The sequence below is a fragment of the Notolepis coatsorum genome (assembly GCF_963971535.1).
Source record: "Notolepis coatsorum genome assembly, chromosome: 2".
Taxonomy (NCBI): Eukaryota; Metazoa; Chordata; class Actinopteri; order Aulopiformes; family Paralepididae; genus Notolepis; species Notolepis coatsorum.
The window spans coordinates 6,159,335-6,184,833 of NC_140166.1; the positions used below are offsets into that span (position 1 = coordinate 6,159,335).

The following is a 25,499-nucleotide window of genomic DNA, read 5'->3' on the forward strand; positions in this document are numbered from 1 at the left end:
AGAGAGAGAGAGAAAGAAAGAGAGAGAGAGAGAGAGGTAGATAGATATAGAGAGAGAGAGAAGACATGTGTGGCTGCCGCCATGGCGGACATCTGTGCTCTACTGAGCGCACCTTTCTAGTCCCCAGATGAATGTGCTCTCTTGACTTTGGCACAGTAGACGCGCGACGTGTATTCTCGAGAATGCTAATAATAATAATGCTCTTCAGATTATATTATCAACGACGGACAGCGTCAATGTGAGAAACACAATCCCTCCCCCTCTCGCTCTGAAGAATATGCATATTAGATCACTAACCGCGACGGGCATATAGTAAATAAGGATATAAAGCATGTTAAAGACGCATTTATTGGACGCGTTGCGCGCAGAGTTCACATAGAAACAGCGCGACTCCCGAGTCCCAAGAGGAGTTATCACAGGCTGCAGGACTGAAGAGCTCACATTGCGCATGTAATGACTGAAGCCGCGTTTTGATGACATCATCACAACAACACGCGTTAGGTTACAGGTTGTTTCTGTTTCTGTGATATATTTTTGGTGAAAAAACTATTTTTGGCCATTTTCGTCCGAAAACTTTCGGTGGCCGAAATTTCGGTGCATCCCTAAAGATAAGACATACAAACACTTGTGCCAACTGCCGGCAACAACAACACTTTGCGACATGGCAGCATGTCGTCAAATTTCTCCGTTCGTATCTGGTGTTTTTATGTGGATTCGAAATTGAATTTGATATTTGAATATAATGTGACTTATAATTGTGATTGCAGGGCTAAAGAGCTAGATGTCATAGCTTCTAAAATGTAAGGTCCGCGCTGGTCTGTCTATTATGAAATGACAATTACACGTCATTGGAATTCAAATGATCTTCTAAATGGGCAGGTCTTAGGTACCGAAATGTGGCACCGATTGATCTAACGTGAATTGGTAGTACCGACATAATTCAGTCGGTAGCCTTAAAATTACAGAGTTTGGTACCCAACCCTAAAGTAATGAGTAGGGGTGCACCGATATATCGGTCGAGTATCTGTATCGCATTATATTTGCCTTCTTGACTGCAATCGGCTTATCGGCCGATAAGATCAAATTTACCGATGGCAGTGGCCGATAATTATCCATCAATTTGTGTTGCGTCAATCTGATCGACGCGCTGGAACAGTACTTTTTATATGCTGGGAAACCTTCTAGAACAGAAGCGCACACTCGCTGCATAGTCCGCAGATTAAGATTATGACTTCCCCAGAGTCCCCGCAACTCTCAATGCCAGTGGGGATTAGTTGAAAACGTCCTCACACTTCTCTCACCGTTTGAACAATTGACTAGAGAAATTTGAGGCATCGGCTGCCGACGTGATTCCCTCGTGAGGGCCTATCTTGCAGAGGTCTCCATTCCAGAAATGAGAGTGTACTTGGATATTGGAGCAATAATCACGGCCATGTCCCTGTACTGGCACAGATGGCACGCAGATACCTATCTGCCCCATGCACCAGCACGGACAGCGAGCGGCTCTTCAGTGCTGCATCTCATGTTATAGATGAGAAGAGAAACAGACTGAGCTGCGACAAAGCCGAGATGCTTCTCTTTATAAAGAAAAACATGCAGATTTTTTTTTTTTTTTTATAATAATATTTTTAATTATTATATTTATATAATATAAATATATAATAATCATTCAAATTTTTTTTCCCCTGTTGTACCGAACCGTGACCCCAAAACCGAGGTACGTACCGAACCGTGGCTTCTGTGTACCGTTACACCCCTAGAGTAGATGTATGACTTTATGGTCAGATTTCCCCAGGGCTGGCCTGCAAAACATTACCTTCTTCCCTGGTGCTACCTTACTGTGAGCATATTCCATCCAATCCTTGCCGTGGATCCTTGAATCCACATTTTCTGTTATTCCTCTTGCTGATTGAAAAAGCCTGGCTATTCCACTCATTATTTCAGCTTTAGTCCATTTGCTGTCATGGATGACGTAACGCTAATGATTCCAAAATAAATGATGCATGACTCGTTCGGAATTCAGAATTTTTGCAAGTACCAAACTAACAAACGCAAAGACTGCCATTTTGAACTTTAACGTTAGTATGATAATGATTGATTGTTGCCACGGCTGCTATCTTTATCTGTCACATTATGTGTAGATTGAACTCTGCTCTCTGATCCTTCACCTCCTGACCAGGGTTGCACTCACAACGTTTATTATGAGTATCTAGCGCCATCTTGTGGTGACTGATGCACATTGCACTAGGAGCAGAATAACTCAACAAACAGAAGTATTCGTCGTATGGCTGCACGTACTGTTACACCCAGGGTTCGAAATTAACGGGGGCTTGGGCCATAATGCCCTTGAAAATGGACAAAATGCCCTCGAAAATCAGTTAAGGGGGGCAGAAAATGCCCCCGACAGTTTACTAATTATATATATATATTTATCCGGTAATGGAGCGTCTGTGTATTGTACGGTTCAGATGACGCGCAAATAAAAAAATTCATTTGGCGGAGCCAGGAGAGGTGAGCACTGGCTGCAGGCAGCAGCAGCAGCAGCAGCACTGCAGCCAGGTGCTAGTCAGTTTGTGTAAAAATGGCAAGCACAATATAAATCAATCTTCATTACGACTTTAAAAACATAGCCATTAACATTACATAGGCCTACACACATCTTGCCATAGCGTTAGCAGTTTGTACAACACAACGCACGTTTTAACTATGGTAGCCCGACGCAGCTTGCAAGCTAATACTGTACAGTAGGCCTGTTGCAATAAGCAATAAATCAATTTATCGCGCAATAATGAAAATGAATGCATTAATGCAATGATTTTGACGGGCGCAATTAATTGCTATTTGCGTGTTTGTTTTAATGAGGCGGGAACCAGTACCTCTCCGTGTGGGGAGGCGGGCCGCTGACGTTACTACAGAGTACAGCACGGGAGCTCCTGTGAGCACCATGCGTATGTTGGGCAGTAGCAACGCTACATAGCTTAACTACATTTCTCAGTAGCGTGATGGTAGCGTCGCTCCTTTTGAACCAAGTAGCGTTCTTTGTAGTGTAGCTATTTTTAGACCCAAGTAGTGATGTAGCGTGAACAAACGCTATACGCTACTGCCCGGAGAAACTGGACTGCTAAATAAAGATTAAAGATCTAGCGTTGATGCTATGACGCTTCCTCCTCATCGTTGATTGCCTGTAGTAGCTGCATCTAACGTTAGTAGCTAACGTTAAAACTAACCTAAAGTTAGTTGTTCACCCACAATCTCAACATTTGTTTTATCATTAGCTCAAAAACACAGAACCGGACGACACAAGTTGTCCGCTCATAGGTTCTGCTAGGATAATAACAACAATACTTCCGGTCGGTGGGTTTCAAAATAAAAGAGCAAAGTCTAAAACACCGGAAAAGACGTTTATTTTGTACAGCGTTTTCCTCCACGAGTACTCAAGTACATCATGTGATCAATCGATCTGTTTTTTTTTGCCCATCCCTAGTTTATCCTGTGCTGAAAAGTCTCCATTCCAATAGAGATAGTATATATTTGTGTTTATTTGATTATTGTTGAGCTATATTTTAATCGAGAGTAACTGGTAGTGTAGCTTACTACATTTTCCAAGTAGCTTGCCCATCACATAATCCGCGAGCCACAGTAAACAAATGCGAGCCACAATTAGGGTGACCAGGTGTCTCGCTTTTGGTTGTATACTGCACAGCCATTTTACCTAATGTCCCACATCCCTCTTTTCGAAACAAAAAATAAAAACATGGGTCTAAAAGCCCCTTCCTACAGTAAACGTAGCAACCTGCCTCTTGTCCACACACATTGCTCTGCTCGTTTTATCATTGCTCTCACGGAGATAAAACTGGGAACGAGGTTACTCTGCTTCTGACGCTACCTCATATCTGATTGGTTAGGTAGTAATTTAGGATATTTAAAATGTCTTCCAATGTTAAATAAAGGTTTATTGCACTTTGAAACGGTTTCCTTGCATTATTATGCTATTATCACTATTAGTAAAAAAAAATAAGTTGATTGAAAACTTTTGGGAAATACATTTCTCAAAAAAATTATTTCTCTCAAAACCGCAATAATATCACTTATCGCAATAATTTCTGGGACAATTAATCGCCCAGCAAAATGTGTTATCGTGACAGGCCTACTGTACAGTCAATGAAATGTCACCGTAGCTACTAGCTACTGTAGCAGAGGAGGAAATGGGAGTCTGAGAGGCGGGGTGTTTAAAGACAATGATAGGCGTTTATTCAACATCCAAGAAGGCTAACATACAACTGTGTTTTACTAACTCCAACCGGGACTATTGCCGCTTTCGTGCTGCTTGTTGATGTTATGATCTCCTCGGACTCCTCCTAACGTTACCGGAGCTGAAGGTGCCACACGCTAAAATGTCCGTGGGGACCCGGCGCCAACCCATAGATAGTTCCAACTCACCGAATTACGTAATCCACCACAGTTGCACTCAATATTTAAATAATGTTAGTCTAAATAAATGTAGACGGATACATAATAATTTCAAGCCGAAAACAAATCTTTCCATTAAGAACTGACGATCAGGGAATTTAAACATGGTTGACAGTTTTTTTTTGTTTATTAAAGAAAGGAAAGTCTAGTGCTGGCTGAGCATATTGTTTGTTTGCACTAAGTTAATACTTTGACAAATGTAGCCTATATTTTTCAGTCAGTTCGGTCTTTGTGTGCCAAACATTATTTAAGGCTGTAAACACTGTAACACTGTAAACCTTTTTATTTATTTTTTTATAAATGAGAAGCATGTTTAGATTTTAATAAAAATTAACGTATATCGAACCGAACCGAAAACCGTGACCCCAAAACCGTGATACGAACCGAACCGTCCATTTTGTGAACCGTCCGACCCCTACCGTTTATCATAAAAATTCAGTGCCCCCGAAATACAAAAAAAAGCCCCCGAAAATCAATTAAGGGGGGCAAAAAAAGCCCTTGAAAAAACTTTTTAATTTCTAACCCTGGTTACACCCCTATTGTGCAGTATTTGTTTTATTAGCATAAAGGTGTCAAATCAGATATTTTCTAGTATGGATTAATTCCACTCAGCCAGTAGGGACCATTGAAGGGTGCTACCTAGCAGGGTTAGAAATAAAAATTCAAGGGCTTTTTTTGCCCCCCTTAATTGATTTTCGGGGGCTTTTTTTTGTATTTCGGGGGCACTGAATTTTTATGATAAACGGTAGGGGTGGGACGGTTCACAAAATGGACGGTTTGGTTCGTATCACGATTTTGAGGTCACGGTTTTCAGTTCGATATACGTTAATTTTTATTAAAAAAAAATTTAACACTCAAATCTAAACATGCTTCTCATTTATTAAAAATAAAATAAAAGGTTTACAGTGTTTACAGCCTTAAATAATGTTTGGCACACAAAGACTGAACTGACTGAAAAATATAGGCTACATTTGTCAAAGTATTAACTTAGTGCAAACAAACAATATGCTCAGCCAGCACTAGACTTTCCTTTCTTTAATTAATATAAACGCACAAAAACAATGTCAACCATGTTTAAATTCCCTGATTGTCAGTTCTTAATGGAAAGATTCGTTTTCTGCTTGAAATTATTATGTTTCTGTCTACATTTATTTAGACTAACATTATTTAAATATTGAGTGCAACTGTGGTGGATTACGTAATTCGGTGAGTTGGAACTATCTATGGGTTGGCGCCGGGTCGCGTGAATATTAAAGGCAACCAACTTGTGTTCAGCTTTTCGTTCAGCGTTTCTCTGATTGGCCACACGGCCAATCAATCAATCCACTAGCACACGCCCTTGCGGCAAGAGAGACGCGGCAGAAGCGCTGGTCGAAACCAGCGGTGTTCTGTTGTGTGACTGTACTAAACTCTTCCACCACATGACCGACATTTGACATACAGTACACCTCCTATCTATGTTGGGATTATGTTTGGTCATGACAAAACAATAAAAATCGCTACTGTTAGTAATGCTGCCACCACCCACTTCAATGACAGAGCTCTCATATTTGCGAATGCATAAACTATATCTTAAATTATGGCGATGTGTCTAATATGGCTGTCGCGAAGTCATTGATAAGCGACAGCCATATTAGACACATAGCCATAATTTAAGATATAGTTTATGCATTCGCAAAATATGAGAGCGCTGTCATTGAAGGGCTTCTACAACGGAGGAACGGCCGCTGCTGCTGCTGGAGCTGAACCGAGTCAAGCCGCGGGCGGCGCACGGAAGCCGGGGATAAACCACCGCTGGCGCTTCAGGCTCAGCAGCCTCCACGGGCGAAATAACATATAACGTTACAGTTCCACACTGATGTACAGTGAGTGTCTAATATGGCTGTCGCGAAGTCATGCCTCTCCCTCTGAAAGCCCATCCACGCTGTGTATCATAGAGACATAGAGCACTGGGTTTTATCACTGGAGATATATTTCTCACTCACCATTGTATTTTGCGCCATCTGACAATATCATAATGATGTGTTTTCTATATTATATCCACAATCATTCATCTAAAAAATTGTATTGGCTTTGATTAAACATGTAACCTACACCTACTGTAACTTACTGTACCTCTGCTTCCTACAGCACAGCAGGTAATGGCGTTAATCAATGGAACGCGAAACATAATAACGTTACGCTTTCTAGTTCAGCGCATTTCATAACTGTATGGGCTTTGTTTATACACGAGTGAATCTGGTAGTTGGTTGTTAAAAACGCGAAACATAATAACGTTACGCTTTCTAGTTCAGCGCATTTCATAGCGCTCCACTGCTACCGCAGCTGAACACAAGTGCGTTGGAACAGCAGCCCAACACAAGTGCGTTGGAACAGCAGCCCAACACAAGTGCGTTGGTACACAAGTTGGTTGCCCGCGCTGCCGCTTGCTTGCTCCTTGGATTTCATTTGGGACGTGGGACGACTGCCGCTTGCCTGCGCGTGGGGGCGGGGGGGCGCGGCCAATCAGAGAAAAGCCGAACACAAGTTGGTTGCCTTTAATATTCACGCCGCTGGGTCCCCACGGACATTTTAGCGTGTGGCACCTTCAGCTCCGGTCACGTTAGGAGCAGTTCATAACATCAACAAGCAGCGCGAAAGCGATAATAGTCCCGGTTGGAGTTAGTAAAACACAGTTGTATGTTAGCCTTCTTGGATGTTAAATAAACGCCTATCATTGTCTTTAAACACCCCGCCTCTCAGACTCCCATTTCCTCCTCTGCTACAGTAGCTAGTAGCTACGGTGTTAGCTGTTGTTGTGAAGGGCTAGCTAGCTAACAGCTACAAACATTGTACAAACTGCTAACGCTATGGCAAGATGTGTGTAGGCCTATGTAATGTTAATGGCTATGTTTTTAAAGTCGTAATGAAGATTGATTTATATTGTGCTTGCCATTTTTACACAAACTGACTAGCACCTGGCTGCAGTGCTGCTGCTGCTGCCTGCAGCCAGTGCAGAACACCGGCTCCGCCAAATGATTTTTTTTATTTGCGCGTCATCTGAACCGTACGATACACAGACGCTCCATTACCGGATAAATATATATAATTAGTAAACTGTCGGGGGCATTAAGTGCCCCCCTTAACTGATTTTCGAGGGCATTTTGTCCATTTTCAAGGGCATTATGCCCCAAGCCCCCGTTAATTTCGAACCCTGCTACCTAGGATCATTCAAAGGTAGGCTACTACCAAGGACAGATTAAATGGTTTCACCAAGCCACTGTAGCTTCTAGGTAGCAGATAAACATTGTTATTATTAAATGTTTTTATTATTCAAAACACTGATGTTTGCATTCCAATGGTGTGATATGTACCTGTGTAGGGTGGTTAATCCTTCTGATATAGTCATATAGGGTCTAGGACATAGGACAGAGTAATAGGTTTGTAATAGTAATACAGTAATAGGTTTGATTACTGTATAGATTTTTTATCAATTACTGCATTTTCTTTGTACGCAAGACAAGACTAAGGAAATCTGATCTCATCTAATCTGACCTTTCCACCTCCAGCCAACTTCCCAGATTCTGTGGTGGAACACCTACCGGCCGACATCAAGACAGGGATCTACTACGGCTTGGCCTGCATAGGGAACGGAGACATCCACAAGATGGTGATGAGCATCGGCTGGAACCCCTACTACAAAAACACTAAGAAGTCTATGGTTAGTAGTAGTAACAGATGAACCCCTACCAGGGTTAGAAAAAATTAAATAAAAATAAATGGCTTTTTTGCCCCCCTTAATAGATTTTTATTTTTTTGTATTTCGCGGGCACTGCATTTTTATGATAAACGGTTATTAAACATCCTTATTTGATTTAATACAACTCAATTAATGACCAAACAGTTAACTTCATTTTATTATTTTATTCACATTCACAACACAGCTCATATTGTGAATACATATAAAACCAACCTACAAAAGATAAGCATACTGCAAAAAAAATAGCTATAAGGGTTGTACATCATGCTTGCTGATTATAGAGATCATACCAATTGTTTTTGTTAAAAGTCAAAATCTGAAATGTAAAGATTTGGTTAAATTAAACAGATGTAACAGCCTGAACAACAGAGAGGTAACAGCCTTAAAAAATTAATAAATCAAATCAAGAGCATGAGGCATCTTGGGGGCCATAAAGTGGTCTGCACACGGCGAGCGACCAACGTCGCCTGGCGATGCGATCGTCTGTCGCTCAACGACAATCGCCTGGCCCCCCCACACCAGAGCCGACCGTTCAGGTATAATAATGTGTCGCTCTGTCTAGCTGGGGGTGTGGTTATTTGTTTCCCCCCGGAGGGAGATATAGGAGGACGGACCGGATGTTAATTTGTTGTGAAGCTAGCGTATTAGCAGGTAGCTGTGTTGTGCTTTACGAGGGAATATTAACCTGTAAAACCCATATTGAGCTGGAATTAAACCACCATATATACGAATACAACATCTCCTCATTCTTCCCGACATTACTGCATGACTGATCGCTACAATACGTTCACTGCCACCGATTGGACAAGTATTATGCACCTGCTGAGAGTGTTTTTTCACTGAAGACGCAAACTTCTGTTCTCGACCATCATTTTCTTTGGACAATAAACCTTATAAACTACATCAGCTGTAGCCTGGACATTAAACTGTCAACACCCACAACTTATTTTGTTACCCGAGTATAAAAACACTAGTAGGTGCATCGTGGCGCATTGTTCATTTATTAGTTAATGACAAACGGCCACTAAACCTTAAGTTCTCCAACTAACGTTATTTATTTAAATTGTTCCTGTTAATAATAATGAAGATAAGTAGCATGGTAATAATACGTAGGTTATTGATGAATTAATGTATTGATAAATTAATGGTGTACAAATGATACACCAGTAGAAGTCATATTATTGCAACTGCAGAGCCGCAGAGCCAGCGGCGCTATCAGGTCCGGTCTGGGGACCGCTCAGCAGCGCCACCCACCCAATGGCTGAATTGGAGTATTGCACTGTGCGGGCACAACTGTGAGCTCTGCGGCTCTGCAGTTGCATGCTTCTTGCTAATCCAGCACAGGTCGCGAGGGAATTATTTTCACAGGACATTAAGACCGGAGATATTTAAATATGTCGGACTTCAACAGATTTCCCCGGTAAAAAAACGGTAATTACCGGACAACGGAAACCCTCTCCATATATATATAAATAGTCAACTGTCGGGGGCATTTTGTGCCCCCCTTAACTGATTTTCGAGGGCATTTTGTCCATTTTCACAGGCATTTTGCCCCAAGCCCCCGTTAATTTCGAACCCTGACCCCTACTACAAGAACACTAAGAAGTATATGGTTAGTAGTAGTAATAGTAACAGATGAACACCTACTACAAGAACACTAAGAAGTCTATGGGTTAGTAGTAGTAACAGATGAACACCTACTACAAAAACACTAAAGTCTATGGTTAGTAGTAGTAACGGATGAACACCTACTATAAACACACTAAGAAGTCTATGATAAGTAGTAGTAACAGATGGAACCCCTACTATAAAAACACTAAGAAGTCTATGATAAGTAGTAGTAGTAGTAACAGATGGAACCCCTACTATAAAAACACTAAGAAGTCTATGGTCAGTAGTAGTAACAGATGGAACCCCTACTATAAAAACACTAAGAAGTCTATGGTCAGTAGTAGTAACAGATGGAACCCCTACTACAAAAACACTAAGAAGTCTATGGTCAGTAGTAGTAGTAACAGATGGAACCCCTACTACAAAAACACTAAGAAGTCTATGGTCAGTAGTAGTAACAGATGGAACCCCTACTACAAAAACACTAAGAAGTCTATGGTCAGTAGTAGTAACAGATGGAACCCCTACTACAAAAACACTAAGAAGTCTATGGTCAGTAGTAGTAACAGATGGAACCCCTACTACAAAAACACCAAGAAGTCTATGGTAGATAGATCGAGATCTTTATTGATAATGAACATATATACATAGAGGCCCACCATTATCAAAAGGATAAAAATGCAAGAAAGCTTACAGCTTATTTCCTTTGCGGTCCTTCAAATGTCTGAGTAATATGCACTGGTGAGTGTATGCCTGGATGTGTGTAGGTGTATGAGAGTATGAGTGCATGATACAACATGCACTTGTCAGAGCCTGTGGGTAAAGCGTGGGTGTGCCGACCACGCAGGGTGCAATTACTATAAAGGCTGCAATGCAACATGGATGTATTGGGGCGTCAAAAGACCCCATCATGATCGCGAAAGAGCGCAAATAAAGTAATTCCCCAACAGGGACAATAAAGGCCATCTTATCTTTTCTTACCTTTCACTTAAAGTCACAGCCCCACCTGCAGAGGATTTGAATTTGTACTTTGTATTAAAGTGTGTGTTGTTGCTTTTAGGAGACCCATGTGATCCACAAATTCAAAGAAGACTTTTACGGTCAGATTCTCAGTGTGGTCATGGTCGACTACATCCGTCCTGAGAGGACCTTCCACTCACTAGGTAAGAGAACACGCACATACAAACACTCTGGGCTGGGTATTGAACCTTAAACCTTAAACCGACCTTATTATGGTCATTTTTCCAGTTCTCTCTGTGCACATGTTAATTTTTTTTAACTCCGTTTAAAATACAGAATACAGTGTTTCAGAATTTCTTTATTCTCATAAACAGCTGACTTGAATTTACATTTACATTCTGTCATTTAGCTGACGCTTTTATCCAAAGCCACTTACAAGTTATGTACGACGGTACAACTCTTACAGCTGAGTAACAATCATCAAACATTTGGGTGCTGCAGTGTTGAGTGCATAGTTGTAAAGACATATTAGTATAGAAGAGTGCATGATGGAGGACAGTTTCTAGCCCACGCAAAAGATTGGTCGGGTTTCGGCTGTCCTAACTGGTGGGAAGTTCATTCCACCATTGTGGAGCAAGGACTGAGAATATGCGGAGCTCGGATAGGAGTGGGTCTCATCTTTCATCTCCTTTTTTCCCGCCAACTTTTCAATAAGGTTTATTGTTGTTTTGGCTAAGGGCTATTGTCGGTGGGCTTCAAAATAAAAGTCTAAAATACCGGAAAAGCTCCGGTCGGTGGGCTTCAAAATAAAAGTCTAAAACACCGGAAAAGACGTTTATTTTGTACAGCCTTTTCCTCCACGAGTACTCGAGTACATCATGTGATCAACCTCAGCTCAGTCAATTATGGCCAATTCGTTTTATATTGTTTAATACAGTTAAATAAATAGATAAATGAAAAGCAATTTCTTTGTATCCCCCCCCCCCCCCCCCCCCCCCCCCCCACTGTACTGAAAAAATACCGAACCGTGACTTCAAAACCGAGGTACGTACCGAACCGTGGATTTTGTGTACAGTTACACCCCTACCAGCTAATGCTAGCTAGCCTTGGCTAAAATGGCTGCTTCCGCATTTGCATGCAGGAGCGCTGTGATTGCTGGGCGCACCAGGGCAGGCACGTGACAAAGCAGCCAGCAATCACAGCGCTCCTGCGTGAAAATGCAGAAGCAGCCATTTTAGCCAAGGCTAGCTCAGTGATTTCTTTTACTCGTTTATAAAAATTATTTAAAATGTTTATTAGCAACGCCAAGCTTTCAAACCCCGCCGTGTGTGTGTGTGTGAAACCCTAATGGAACGCTGGGTACCTTTTGAAATTTATATCTGATATATTTTGGACCCACCGCTAGCTTTTAAGCAGTGCTTGGTGGTGCAAATTAACCTGGCTACTACGGAGCAATAAGTGACTGCGTATTCGAGCCCCTGGCTTGCATCGCAGTCACGAAAGGGGCTACCCCTAGCGTTGACATGAGATTCGATTCCAATGTATTGTCATCATACAGCACAAGTACAGTACAGTACAACCAGAATACGTTGGCATCCAACCAGAGTGCAAATGTAACAAGTCAAGTTTTGTTTTATTTAGCTATTACATTATAGTGAAATGCTTGGTTCTTTCACAGTCCAGCCCAACCCAGTCCAACCTAGACCAGCCCAACTTTCCCTGCCCAACCCAGTCCAGCATCTTTCACTACCCAGTTCAGCCCAACCCAGTCCAGAATAGTTCCCTCTTTCATGTTAACACATTGAGTGCCACGCCCCTTCCGGGAAGTGACCACTTCCGTGCCGCCCATTAACCCCATGTAAACATAGTTGTAGTTTGTAGAACTAAACCTATATTTTATAGTATCGCTATGGGTCTAATAACACCCTCGAGTCTCATTGAGCTACTTCTGGTCAACGTGCAAATATATTTTTTTTTTCATCCGTACATTTCCGTTTGATACCGTTTTGAATATGAACATAGTCCGGCCGCTTCTGAACAATTCCAGGGAAAAGACACAAACAGCGTTTTTGTGTAATTCAATAAACACGTTGTCATTTTTCACCTGATTATCGGATCTTCCTGAAATCAACGCTAGATCATCACTATCATCCTTTGTGGTGCACGCATGCAATGTGGTTTAGACCGGCGCCCCCCCCCCCCCCCCCCTTCCCTCCTGCATCCCAACGGCAGAACAGCCAGACACATAAACACATATAGCTTCAATCACAGTAGAAATAAATATCAGATCAACGCAAGCTTTCATATATAGTGTCCTTACCTGGTCTCTGAAGTAATGAAAAAAAAATAATCCAATAATCTCATCGCCATTCCAGTTATCCACAGCGATCGTGCCTCCGACGTTATTGGGCATTGCTCTTCAACGGGCGGGCGGGGTCAGTTGTCCAAGCCATCCCTATAAGCGTGTGTTTTGCCGGAGTGTTTAGGACCCGCCCCCACGCCGCAGCTCAGTATAGAAAATAAACGAACCCGTTTCTAACCGGGTGCATTACTGGCCGAAGGCGTTAGAGGGCGGTATAATACCGTCTGCCAGCTTAGACACACTCAGAACAGTATGCACAAGGTGCCCCGCTGAATTAGAATGGATATGGATAATAAAAGAAATACCGTGACAGAAACGTAGGCACTCAACGATCGGACGACAGAACCGTAGATCTACGTGAACGGCACTGAAAGTGTTAATATGTGATATCCTAATATTTTGAAGAGTAGAGACGGTGTGATTAATATATGTTTTATGCTAATATTTTAAAGAGTAGAGACACAGTGTGATTATTACTATGATTGAAAATCTATTTAGACGAAGACATACAAAGACGTAATTATCACAATTAGCGATTTATTTATGGCTGGTAAAAAATCAGTTTGGCTGGTAAAAAAAATCACATACTCGCCAGTTGGCTGGTAAGCCAAAAAGTTAGTTTCCTCCCCTGGTTGAGTCATCGGCATAACAATGATACGAGAAGGCATGAGACGTGATAATAATGTTACCCAGTGATTTAGTGTAGAGGGAGAAGAGAAGGGGTCCTAGGACCGAGCCCTGGGGGACACCCGCCGACAGGGTCCCTCTCCATGACACTTGGTAGGAGCGGTCATTGAGGTATGATGTCAGCACAGAGCCAGCCACTCCCATTCCTGCGAGGGAAGCAAGGAGGATCTGATGGTTGACTGTGTCGAAGGCTGCAGATAGATCTAGGAGAATCAGGACAGAGGAGAGGCCTTTTTCTTTTGCTAAGTGAAGTGCCTCTGTGACCGCAATGAGGGCCGTTTCTGTGGAGTGGCCAGTCCGGAAGCCTGACTGATTAGGGTCTAGGAGGTAATTCTGTAAGAGATGAGCAGTAAGTTGGTTGGATACAGCACGTTCAGGTGTTTTAGAAAGGAAGGAGAGAAGAGAGACAGGACGATAGTTGCCTATGAAGGTGGGGTTCAGGGTTTTTTTTTTTAATGAGCGTGTGACTCTGGCTTGTTTTAGGGAGGTGGGGACCACCCCCGAGTTGAGGGAGGAGTTGATGGTTGCAGTTAGTAATGGGAGGATGTCTGGTGCTATGGTCTGGAGGAGTGGGGAGGGTAACTGGTCCAGCTGGCATGTAGTCGGACGTTTCGACGTTACCAGAGTCAGGGTCTCTGCTTCTGTAATGGGAGAGATTGAAAGATGACAGAGTGAAGGATGAGATCGATTGAGTATTTGGAATGGATGGGGGTTGGGAGAATGAGCTGTGGATGTTCTCTACTTTTACCTCAAAGAAGATCGCAAAGTCTTCGGCAGAGAAAGTTGGAGGGGGTGAGGTGGGGGGGGGTGAGTGAGGAGGGAGGACATGGTAGCATGCAGTTTGCGAAGGTTCTTGGCAGAGGCCTCGATCCTATGGTGAAAGAAAGTTTTGGAGAATGTTAACAAGAGGTTGTGATATGTGTCTGTCACCAGTGAGGCGTGACTTTCTATACTTCCTCTCAGCTGCTCTCAGGACCTGTCTTTGTTCTCTCACTGCATCCGTCAGCCATGGACTGGGTGGGGAACGGCCGGCAGGTTTCTCAACGAGGGGACAGAGCTTGTCGAAGGAGGTTGCTAGGGCTGAGAGGAGGGTGGAGGTTGCCATCTCTGTGGGGAGAGCAGAGAAGTTGTCACTCAAAGGTAGAACGGATAGTATGTCAGAGGAGAGGGTGGAGGGGTATAGGGAGGGCAGGTTGCGTCTGAGTGAGACGGTTTGAGTTGGGGTGAAGGCCTTTCGGTTAAGCATGAGAGTTAGTGAGAAGGATATGAAGGAATGGTCAGATACATGCAGGGGAGTTACCGTGGTGTTAATGATGCTGGAGTTACGGGCAAATATGAGATCCAAGGAGTTGCTTGCTTTGTGGGTGGGAGGCATGGCAGTGGAAGTCAGGTCAAAGGATTGTAGAAGGGAGACCACTGTGTCCGACTGAGATGAGTCAGGTAGGTTGAAGTCGCCCATTAGAAGGAGGGGGGTACCATCTTCCATATGTAACCGGCTAATTCTAACAGCCCATATGTAGCCAGCTAATGCTAGCAACCCATATGTAACCGGCTAATTCTAACAGCCCATATGTAGCCAGCTAATGCTAGCAACCCACATGTAACCAGCTAATTGTAACAGCCCATATGTAACCAGCCAATGCTAGCAACCCATATGTAACCAGCTAATTCTAACAGCCCATACAGATGGAGCAGACTGATCTGTCGACCATTCTACCATCAGCAATATGCTGCGCTGACCCAGTTGATTTGAATGTCATTTCTCAATGAAGTGCTGTTCTGTTATATGCCACCAGGAGGTGCAAAGCCTGACAGAATGCTGTGATGTCTGTCCCTGATTTGCAGCGTTGATAGGATAGCCACAGCGTTCAGAAATGGGTCTCGAAAGCTATAGCACACAATGAAAAATATATATATAAATTTGATATGCATAACTTATGATGATGAAGTTAAGACAACCTTATAGATTATAAATAGAGCAGTGGAGTAGACTGGCGTCATCCTGTCGTTTGCGGAGATAACAATTTATAGGCAGTTTGTGTTATGAGTTTTTAAAGATTGTGATCAACAAAATCTTAATTTATGTCAGCAGAGAAGGCTTTGCTGGCCCTGATGGCCCACCTCTGCTAATATGTGTAATATAACATTTTAAGCATGACTTCATTGAAATGCGGATTTTTTTTCTTCTGTTGCGGGATGCGGGTCAAGTGGATCAACTTAACCGCAGCACTGAGCTGTTCTCCCCCTCCCCCTCTGGAATGAAGTTTTGAATTGAAATGGGGACTAGTTTCCATTCAATCGCAAGCGCAGATCAACATGAACATTCGTGCTGCGTAATTGACCGCAGGGTGGGGGGCCAAAGTTAACTGATGTTGTCAAAGTATTCGCTGATCAGTCTATTCCATTGGTCTTCAGGGCTGCCCCTAGCCCCTTTTGTGACTGTGATGCACGCCAACAAGGTTTGGCCGAGTGAATCCACAGTCACTTGCTCCTCAATGGGAAACCAACCTAGATTTACCATGAAGGACTGGTTCTAACAGAACCGTTCATTATACAAGAATCACAGATACATTTCAAAGGTACTCACAGTTGCACGAGGGTTTCGAACAGAGAAACGCTAGGGTTTGAAAGCTAATAAACATTTTAAAGAATTTTTATAAACTGGTCAACACTGCTCAAAACGGCGTTATTTCCGTATTTGGCTGCCTGGTGCGCCTGCGCTGTGATCACATCAGACACCCAATGCCGGAAATAAAGCTGTATTGACCAGTTCATTTATTTTTTTGATCCACTTTTTCTCCTTATTTTTCTGTTTTTCTCCCATCCCAATTTCGCCTCTCTTCAATTCTCCCCTCCCTGGTCAACTACTGGTCAGCCATGGACTGGGTGGGGAACGGCCGGCAGGTTTCTCAACGAGGGGACAGAGCTTGTCGAAGGAGGTTGCTAGGGCTGAGAGGAGGGTGGAGGTTGCCATCTCTGTGGGGAGAGCAGAGAAGTTGTCACTCAAAGGTAGAACGGATAGTATGTCAGAGGAGAGGGTGGAGGGGTATAGGGAGGTCAACTACTGGTCAACACTGCTCAAAACGGCGTTATTTCCGTATTTGGCTGCCTGGTGCGCCTGCGCTGTGATCACATGCACATCAGACACCCAATGCCGGAAATAAAGCTGTATTGACCAGTTCATTTATTTTTTTGATCCACTTTTTCTCCTTATTTTTCTGTTTTTCTCCCATCCCAATTTCGCCTCTCTTCAATTCTCCCCTCCCCTGTCTCGAACGTTGCTAGACTATGCCTCCCACTGGACGGCTGCAGTGAGGACCAAGCCTTGCATCACGTGTCCCCTCCGGTACACGAGGAGGCAGCTGTCGCATCTTTTCACCTGCGCAGCTCGATCTCTCAGTGGCGAGGAGTAACGCGTGGGAGGCTCACGCTGCCCCCGATACTTCCTGATTCTGCTGTACAGGCGCACCAACCGACCTGTAGGAGTCGCTGTCCACAACGTCCAATCCCCACCCACCGGCTTTCCCACCCTCTAACACTGCCAATTGTGTTAGTATGACGACCGGCCAAGCCGGTAGCAACGCAGAGAGCTGGGCTCGATACCAGCATCTCCTGTGTTAGTGGCGAGCGCCTTGCCCACTACGGCACTCAGCCGCCACCAGTGATGCCGGTAACGCGTTACTAAGTAACGCGTTATTGTAATCTGATTACTTTTCCCCGAAAATAGTAATCTAACGCGTTAATCTTTAAAAGCCAGTAATCTGATTGCAGTTATTTGTCCAAGTGGCTGTGCGTTACTATTTCGTTACTATCTCATCATAAATTCATAATGCAGGCGGAATGCAGTATTTTATTTCGTTTTCGATAGTCAAAAATACATTTTGAGCTGTTTTTCTTATTTGGGAGTGACGTAGTGTGGCAGTGAAAGGGTTACACAAGAATGTGTCCCGCGGCGTGACTGGACTCTCTGTCTGTGAGTGACTCTGCTTTGGTCCAATCACATTCCCCATCCACAGTCTGCGAATCAGAGGCAGAGTAGGGCGGGTCTTCACAGCACGTCATGTGACATATGCGCCAATCGTGTGACAGCAGGGCTCCGTTGTTACAGCCTCGTCTGCATTCGTCTGAGAATTCCACCCCAAAACGCTTGTCTACACGCAAAATTAAAAGTGAAACCGCAAGAAGACTTTTGCGGTTTCTGTTCAGACTTCCACCCCAAAACACTCGTCTAAACGTAGCCTCAGTCAAAATACTGTCTACCGCTAAAAACAGCACATCCAATTGCATTGAAAGCATCTGGAATCACAACACTAGCCGACGCTTCGACTAGGTACAGGAGGACTCGGAGGCCAGCCAAACAGCAAAAGAGAGAGATTGTTTCTTTCCCTTTTGATTAATGTATATTTGATGGTGGCAGAGCAAAAGCTCTTATTTGCCAGATTTACAGTTAATTTACATGTTAAAGAGAGACTGATTGTATGTTTATAGAGAGACATTTATAAAAACAATTTAATAGTTACAGTTGATATAATTGAATAGTTCAGCCTGCATTTGTTAGATGTGAATGGATACACTGGTTTTGTAAAACCACTGGCTGGCTGCTCTAATGCTGTGAGCATCATAGACTGTTGCTTTACCATACTTGATGGTACAGAAGCTGAAGCACTAGTTTAACAATTTACGTTATGTGCAGAGAAACAAGTTAAAAACAATTAATGCACTTTCAATAAAGCGTTTAAAAAAAACCTGTTGGGGGAACGACGACGACTTCGTAACCTAGTTACTTTCAAAGTAACTAAGTTACTCTGATAATCAAGTAATCAGTAAAGTAACTTGGATTACTTTTTAAAGGAGTAATCAGTAATCGGATTACTTTTACAAGTAATCTGTGGCATCACTGGCCGCCACTGTATTGACCAGTTTATAAAAATTATTTAAAATGTTTATTAGCAACGGCGAGCTTTCAAACCCTAGCGCTTCTCTGTTCGAAACCCTTGTGCAACTGTGAGTACCTTTGAAATGTATCTGTGATACTTGTATAACGAATGGTTCGGTTAGAACCAGTCCTTCATCAGGGCTTGACATTAAGGCTTGTCCTATTGTCCGGGACAAGTAAAAAAAATGGTCGGACAAGCATAATACAATTGAACTTGTCCGACTGGACAAGTAAAAAAATTAAATATATATACATATATTCCCCGAACTAATAGTAACGTTATTCCATCTGATCAGAAAGTGCCTGTCTCACAGTGTCACACTGGAAACTCTCAATCTCTGTACGTCAATATTTCTTGTCCTGGACAAACGGCGAGCATCTTCTGAGTGCTCGCTGCAGTGGCACGAGCCCCGTGAAAATATCAGAATGTTTAATAGAATGTTTAATAAAAATGTATTGTTTTGTTGTTACCTGTTGATCTAATGTGCCTATTGTTAAAAAGATTATTACAAATACAATTATTTATTTGAATGGTGTTATTTATGGCAATAACAACTATACCGTAATAACAACTATACAACTATAGGCGTAGACCAGGGTTTAACCCCTGTTCGTCAAGAGAGGGGAGATGAGAAAGATGAGCTGGTGCTGATGTGGAGTGAAGATGAGCTGGAGGACTGATCATAAATTATATACCCCACACACACAAATGCACACACACTGTGTTTAAGTTATTAAATCATAATAATTGTCCAAATCTCTTGTCGGTTTTATACATTTTTTAATAGGCCTTTATTTTCACAAGTACATTTCGGACAAGTAAGTTTAGCTTTCGGACAAGTAAAATATCTGAAAAGTTAATGTCAAGCCCTGTTCATGGTAAATCTAGGTTGGTTTCCCTTTGAGGAGCAAGTGACTGTGTATTCACTCGGCCAAACCTTGTTGGCGTGCATCACAGTCACGAAAGGGGCTAGGCTGCCCCTATAATGTGTTCAACAGTCTTACTGTTTATTTATTTATTTATTTATTGTTTATTTATTGTTCACGTGAATCCATTGATCATATTGATTAGGCTAACTAAAGTAGAGGAAATTTGCCCGGAAGAAGGTTGGTGTGTGTTTCCCAACGTTAACACTTTCAGTGCCCATCACGTCATATCACATTTTATCAGCCCAATGCCTGAATGCCCACAACGTTTATTAGCGTTTTATTTTTTTGAATTCATATTTCATCAACCGAGTCTCTCGTTGGTATGCAGCCCCTGTAGGAGCTCAGATGTGGAAAAACGCCCCCTATCGTCTCCCAGATGGTAATGCACCCTTTTGGAATGGACTCAATGAAAATGGATTAATCCGGAATCCATATTTTACTTCTCAGGCATGTAACCCGAGCCGATCGGATTCATTGTGGACCCTCAGAACAGCGTGGAATACATATGTACAGTATGTAGCGTTGGATCAATAAAAGCGATCGATATTTGGAATGGCAATCAGGAATTGGAATAATCTTTTTGGATAACATCTGATCTCAGGTAAGGAATCTATTTTACCAGTCTTAGGATAATCAGACCTCTTTTTCACGGAGATATAAGCTTTTCCCCTATGTGTGTGTGTGTGGCTGTGCGAGCGATCAGGAAATAAGAATCGATTTTTCAGATCGCCTATATAGCGTGCATACGTACACATATACTATCGATAATCTAGCGTTTATTTGAAAATGATTCATAAATAGGCCGAAAAATGACAACGTTTTTGTGTATTCTAGAATATTCCAGTAAACGTCTTTTATCATGGAATATTTATATTTTCCTTGAAAACGAGGGCTTTTCAAAATGCTATAAAACGAAAATGAACCGATAATAAAACAATCCGCTTCGACAATGTTGACTGGAAAACGAGTCATTGATAAGCGACGGGCAGATTAGACACATAATAATTTAAAATATAGATTAGGTGGGCATTCAAGCACTAAATCGTGCTGGCACTGAAAGTGTTAACATAATTATTCTCCGCTTGTCATCATGCCTTTACAAGTGTCAACGTTTTATTTATCATCTGAATTTGATGATACAATTTGTTTGGACATTTGATTAATTATATCAAGCAGAGAATGGAACAATTTAACAACCGTCTGCACTGGGCTGTTTCTCCCCCCCTCCCCTCTTTACTAGAGACGGTGTAACCGGAGCGCCCCCTACTGGTATTGTTAATACGGCTAATGTGTGGCAAGGGCAGCATTCTACTGTGCTCCCCATATATTCTACTAGCAGCCCATATATCTAGAGCCATATGAAATCCGTTTTATTTTTTTCCAAATTCAGTTTTTTCCGTTTTAATATTTCAGAATTCTGTATTTTGCTTTGTACACTCATTTTACCATCAGAAATAGTGTCTGATAAGTGGGAATGAATATAAATGTCCACAATTTAATAAGATATAACAGTCCATTTAATAGGGCTGTCTTAAATACTTTGAAGCTTCGAAGCTTCGTTCGATGGGCATGGGATTCAAATATGAAAATAAAATTTGATTATTAAAAAAAAAAAATGATATATATTTTTGCAAAATCAACCCTGCCTCTCTTTGTTAACTACAACAAGCAATGCTGTTTGTTATTTAAGATGAGGTCGGACTCGGCACTGACAGATTTGTGTTCATTGTGCTGCTTTTATAAAGCCTCAAATGACGGCTTACAATATTTCATGAAAGCAAAGTGTTTTGTTTGTCTAAGATTTAAAAAGGTTTAAACTTTACAGCACTGACAAAGTTGAACAAAGTGCTGTACAAGTCTCGCAACATAAAAAAAAAAAAAAATTTAATAGTTGATTCCATTTTTATTGCTCAATTCCGCGATTCCGTGATCGCGGATTCCATATGGCTCTACATATATCATCCTGACCTTGCACCATCACTGTCTTTTGAAGGCCATACTGGGCTCAGTTTTGAAGCTAGTGAGAAGTCATTGATATCATATGAATCTTGAGATGAGATGAGGAATTAGGGATGCCCCAATGCCTTATCGTTTTTATTTTTTTTACATTATTTGACCTCAGGAGTACCAATACCAGAATATGTGTGTATGCTATACATCCATGTGGCCACATGATCATGGTTGCTGATTCGTCTCCATTTTCTTCTTAATCTTTGGAGTTATAAAAAAATCTGACCATATCTGTGAGTGAGTCCATGGCAATAGTCCTGCACGCCACAGGAACAATCGGCTATCGTTTTGGTATCGATATACCAAGCTTCTCTCTCTCTCTCTCTCTGTCCATCCAACAGAGGCCCTGAAATCGGCGATTAACGGGGACATTGAAGAGGCCAAGGCCAAGCTGGAGCTCCCAGAGCACCTGAAGCTGAGAGAGGACAACTTCTTCACCGCTGCACCCGGCACCAGCACCACCTCCTCCTCTAACTCCTCCACAGACACCATCATCAATGGACACTGACACCTGGCTGCTTCCAGAGCCACACACACACACACACACACTCACTCACACAAATATATTGACACACAAAATGACATCTGCAGACACATACATGCATACATATAATCTTCTGTCATTCTAAGCTCTCATCTCTCTGTAATAAGACATCTCCATATAATGTAGCTATGCACGTTCATCAACCAACATTCTTTTACTTGTCGGTTTTCCTGATTGTGTCTTGGTGGGTTTGGTCTGGTTCTCTGGGTTTGTGGAACTGAACCTGGTTTTTCTTCTCGGACCGCAAATTATTTCAAGGGGAAAATTAAGATTTTCAAAAGCCTTTCCTATTCATCACCAACCAGACCCTCTCACAAAGAGTTCCTTCAGAATGGTTTCATTCTAGTGTTTGTTTGTTTTAACAATAAATACCAGCCTTCTGCATTCATTAGCAATGGTAGTACTAGTCAATGGGGAATCGAACCATGTTTCTAAATATTGCAACGCAAGCCATTCATTCCATTTACTTGTGATGGTGAGAATTAGTGATTAAACTTTTTGTACAAGGATTTGTATGTGATTTTGAGATCAAACGTGAGTGGGGTTTGGTTAGGGATGAATAGGACGGGTTATATAAAACCTTCCTTTGTAAGTCAGTGGATGGGCTCCGTCTATTAGCCACACGGTGTGAGGTACAATACCCTTTGGTTACAATCTTCCACCGGTGTGTCCTGTCCCGTCTTTGCTTTGCCACTGTGACGTACAAAAACATACTAGGATGAAAACGATTGTCTGACGTACAAAGTAGGGCTGGGCGATTAATCCGGTTTCAAGGTCAATCACGTTTTTTGTCTTCCCACGATCATGAAAACGCGATAATCGAGATAAAACCATTATTGTGCCGCATGCCCCGTTGCTCTCATTTTGTCTTGTGTTGTAAATGCAGCGCACCCTTCCTTCACAGCGGTGCGCTCCACCCCACCTCCGCGGCACGTTCCTCCACTCATTTTTAAACTGCTTTGGTAACTTGTAGCAGATGGCGGAAAGGCAGCCTTTGGTTGAGAACTAATGTCATACGATGTTCTCAAATCAATGAGTAACCGTGTTTAATAATTGTGATTTCAATATCAATCAAAATAATTGTGATTTATTTTGCCATAATCGAGCAGCATTGATTTGAGTATAAATAGATTTGTTACCAATCATAAACACTTAAATCTGGTGTATATGTGAAATCTAGGGTTTGCCTGGTAGTGTTTTGCAGCAGAGGCGGTTGTGGGTAATTTAGTTTGTCTCGTCACGGTGGCAGTTTTGGTTCTTGTCGATGTCGCTGCACTAAAAACTGTTCTTATTTTGTGTTCTGATTGTTAACTCCTGTGGTAAATGACTAGCATTAAATGGCTAGTATTTTCCATGGTAAATTACTATTAAATTGCTAGTATTTCCCATGGTAAATGACTAGTATTGCCAATGGTAAATGACTAGTATTAAATGGCTAGTATTTCCCATGGTAAATGGCTAGTATTTCCCATCTCAAATTACTAGTATTTCCCATGGCAAATGACTAGTATTTTTTTCTATGGTAAATGGCTAGTATTTCCCATGGCAAATGACTCTTATTTCCTATGGTAAATGGCTAGTATTTCCCATCTCAAATTACTAGTATTTCCCATGGCAAATGACTAGTATTCTTTCTATGGTAAATGGCTAGTATTTCCCATGGCAAATGACTAGTATTAAATGGCTAGTATTTCCCATGGCAAATGACTAGTATTAAATGGCTAGTATTTCCCATGGCAAATGACTAGTATTAAATGGCTAGTATTTCCCATGGCAAATGGCTAGTATTAAATGGCTAGTATTTCCCATGGTAAATGGCTATTATGGACCAGTATGGCTCTCCTGTCAGCTGCTCAGAGGCGTCGACACGAAGATGGCGAGCCGTCAGCAGCGCGGCCAGTCTGAACGGTACAATCGGTTAACATGTGCGCTGAAATGGCCGAGCGGAGATTGCGTTCGTCACCAACCCCGGAGCTGTGAGCTGGATTCGCCTGTTCGAATCCAGCTCACAGCTCCGGGGTTGTCACCAGCTTGGCTGGCCGTTCACACTAATACAATTGGCAGTATTAGAGGGTGGGAGAAGCTGGCGGGGTGGGTCCGGGTCGTTGTAAACAGCGACTCCTACAGTTCGGTCGGGGCGCCTGCTAAGCGCGGATTGGACGTGAGGGGGATAGTGTGATCCTTCCACATGCTACGCCCTCTCAGTGAGAATCCGCGCTGCCAGGTGAAAAGAAGCGGTGATTGGCTGGACGTGTGTCGGAGGAAGCACGTGGTAGCCTCCACTCTCCCAGATGATCTGACTGTGGGGGGTAAGTGCGCAGCGACCAGGAAGGGACTGGGAATTGGCATAAGACTAACATTGGGATGGGAGAAAATCGGAGGAAAATGGAGGGGGAAAAAGATCAAAAACTAAAAAAAAAAAAAGGAAACAGGCCGCTTTTCCCTGGCGTTACACATCCAAAGGCAGCAGTGGCCTATAGGTTAGACACGAGCAGGCTTGTAAACTATTTAGGGTGAGTTTTGGCACTGATTATTCGATTTCGAGAGACGTCTCAAAAAGAATGCGTTTTGCGAAAATCTTCACACATTCACTGAGAAAAGGCAGGGATTAAAAGATGGATCTTTGGATTTTATGAATAGATACATGAAACAATAGGATATTTTTCTTTGTTTTACCCAGCCCGAATACCTATTTTGTGTGTGTGTGTCTTTGTTCCATTTCTTTCTGAAGGCAGAGAGAGCATGTGTAAGATTCTTTGTACCCGCTGTAAATAATCCTGTCAAATGAATAGTGTGAGTAGAACCATGTGATCTCGGACAGTCTATGTATTTAAGATTGTAATTATTTTGGATATAGAGAGAGAAACTATGACTTGAAGAGATTATTATTCAGGAGATCCTACGGTATCTATATTTCCTGTGTTTCCTCAGAAGAAAATCAAAGGGTTTCATTCCAAGACATTACATACTGTATGTGTTTTTGGGGGGGAAATACTTGTACTTATTTTCATTGCTCAATATTTTTAAAGAATACAACAGATTATTTAATCTAAATGTTGCTATTGTGTGAGCATGGGTTTTAGGGTAGCTCATGATTACAGTAATATATAATATTTATAATATACAGGATACATAATGACTTTTACTTGCTAGTAGGCACCACAATGATAACTATTATCTCATTTTGGAACTGAGCTCTACTTAAAGGCATAGTTTTTTTTTTTTTTAAAGAAACATCCGACGCCTCTTT

The 25,499-nt window shown here is 42.2% G+C and overlaps 1 protein-coding gene across 1 annotated transcript in view; it reads left to right on the forward strand.

Moving 5' to 3' along the window:
• Nucleotides 1–24,216, forward strand: part of rfk (riboflavin kinase) — a 55,057-nt gene extending 30,841 nt beyond the window's left edge. Inside the window, exons 2-4 of the mRNA XM_084309288.1 lie at nt 8,019–8,170; nt 10,881–10,983; nt 22,047–24,216. Coding sequence (XP_084165414.1) covers nt 8,019–8,170; nt 10,881–10,983; nt 22,047–22,213 — 422 coding nt within the window. The 3' untranslated portion in view covers nt 22,214–24,216. The remainder of the gene's footprint in view (nt 1–8,018; nt 8,171–10,880; nt 10,984–22,046) is intronic.
• Nucleotides 24,217–25,499: the final 1,283 nt, after the last annotated feature.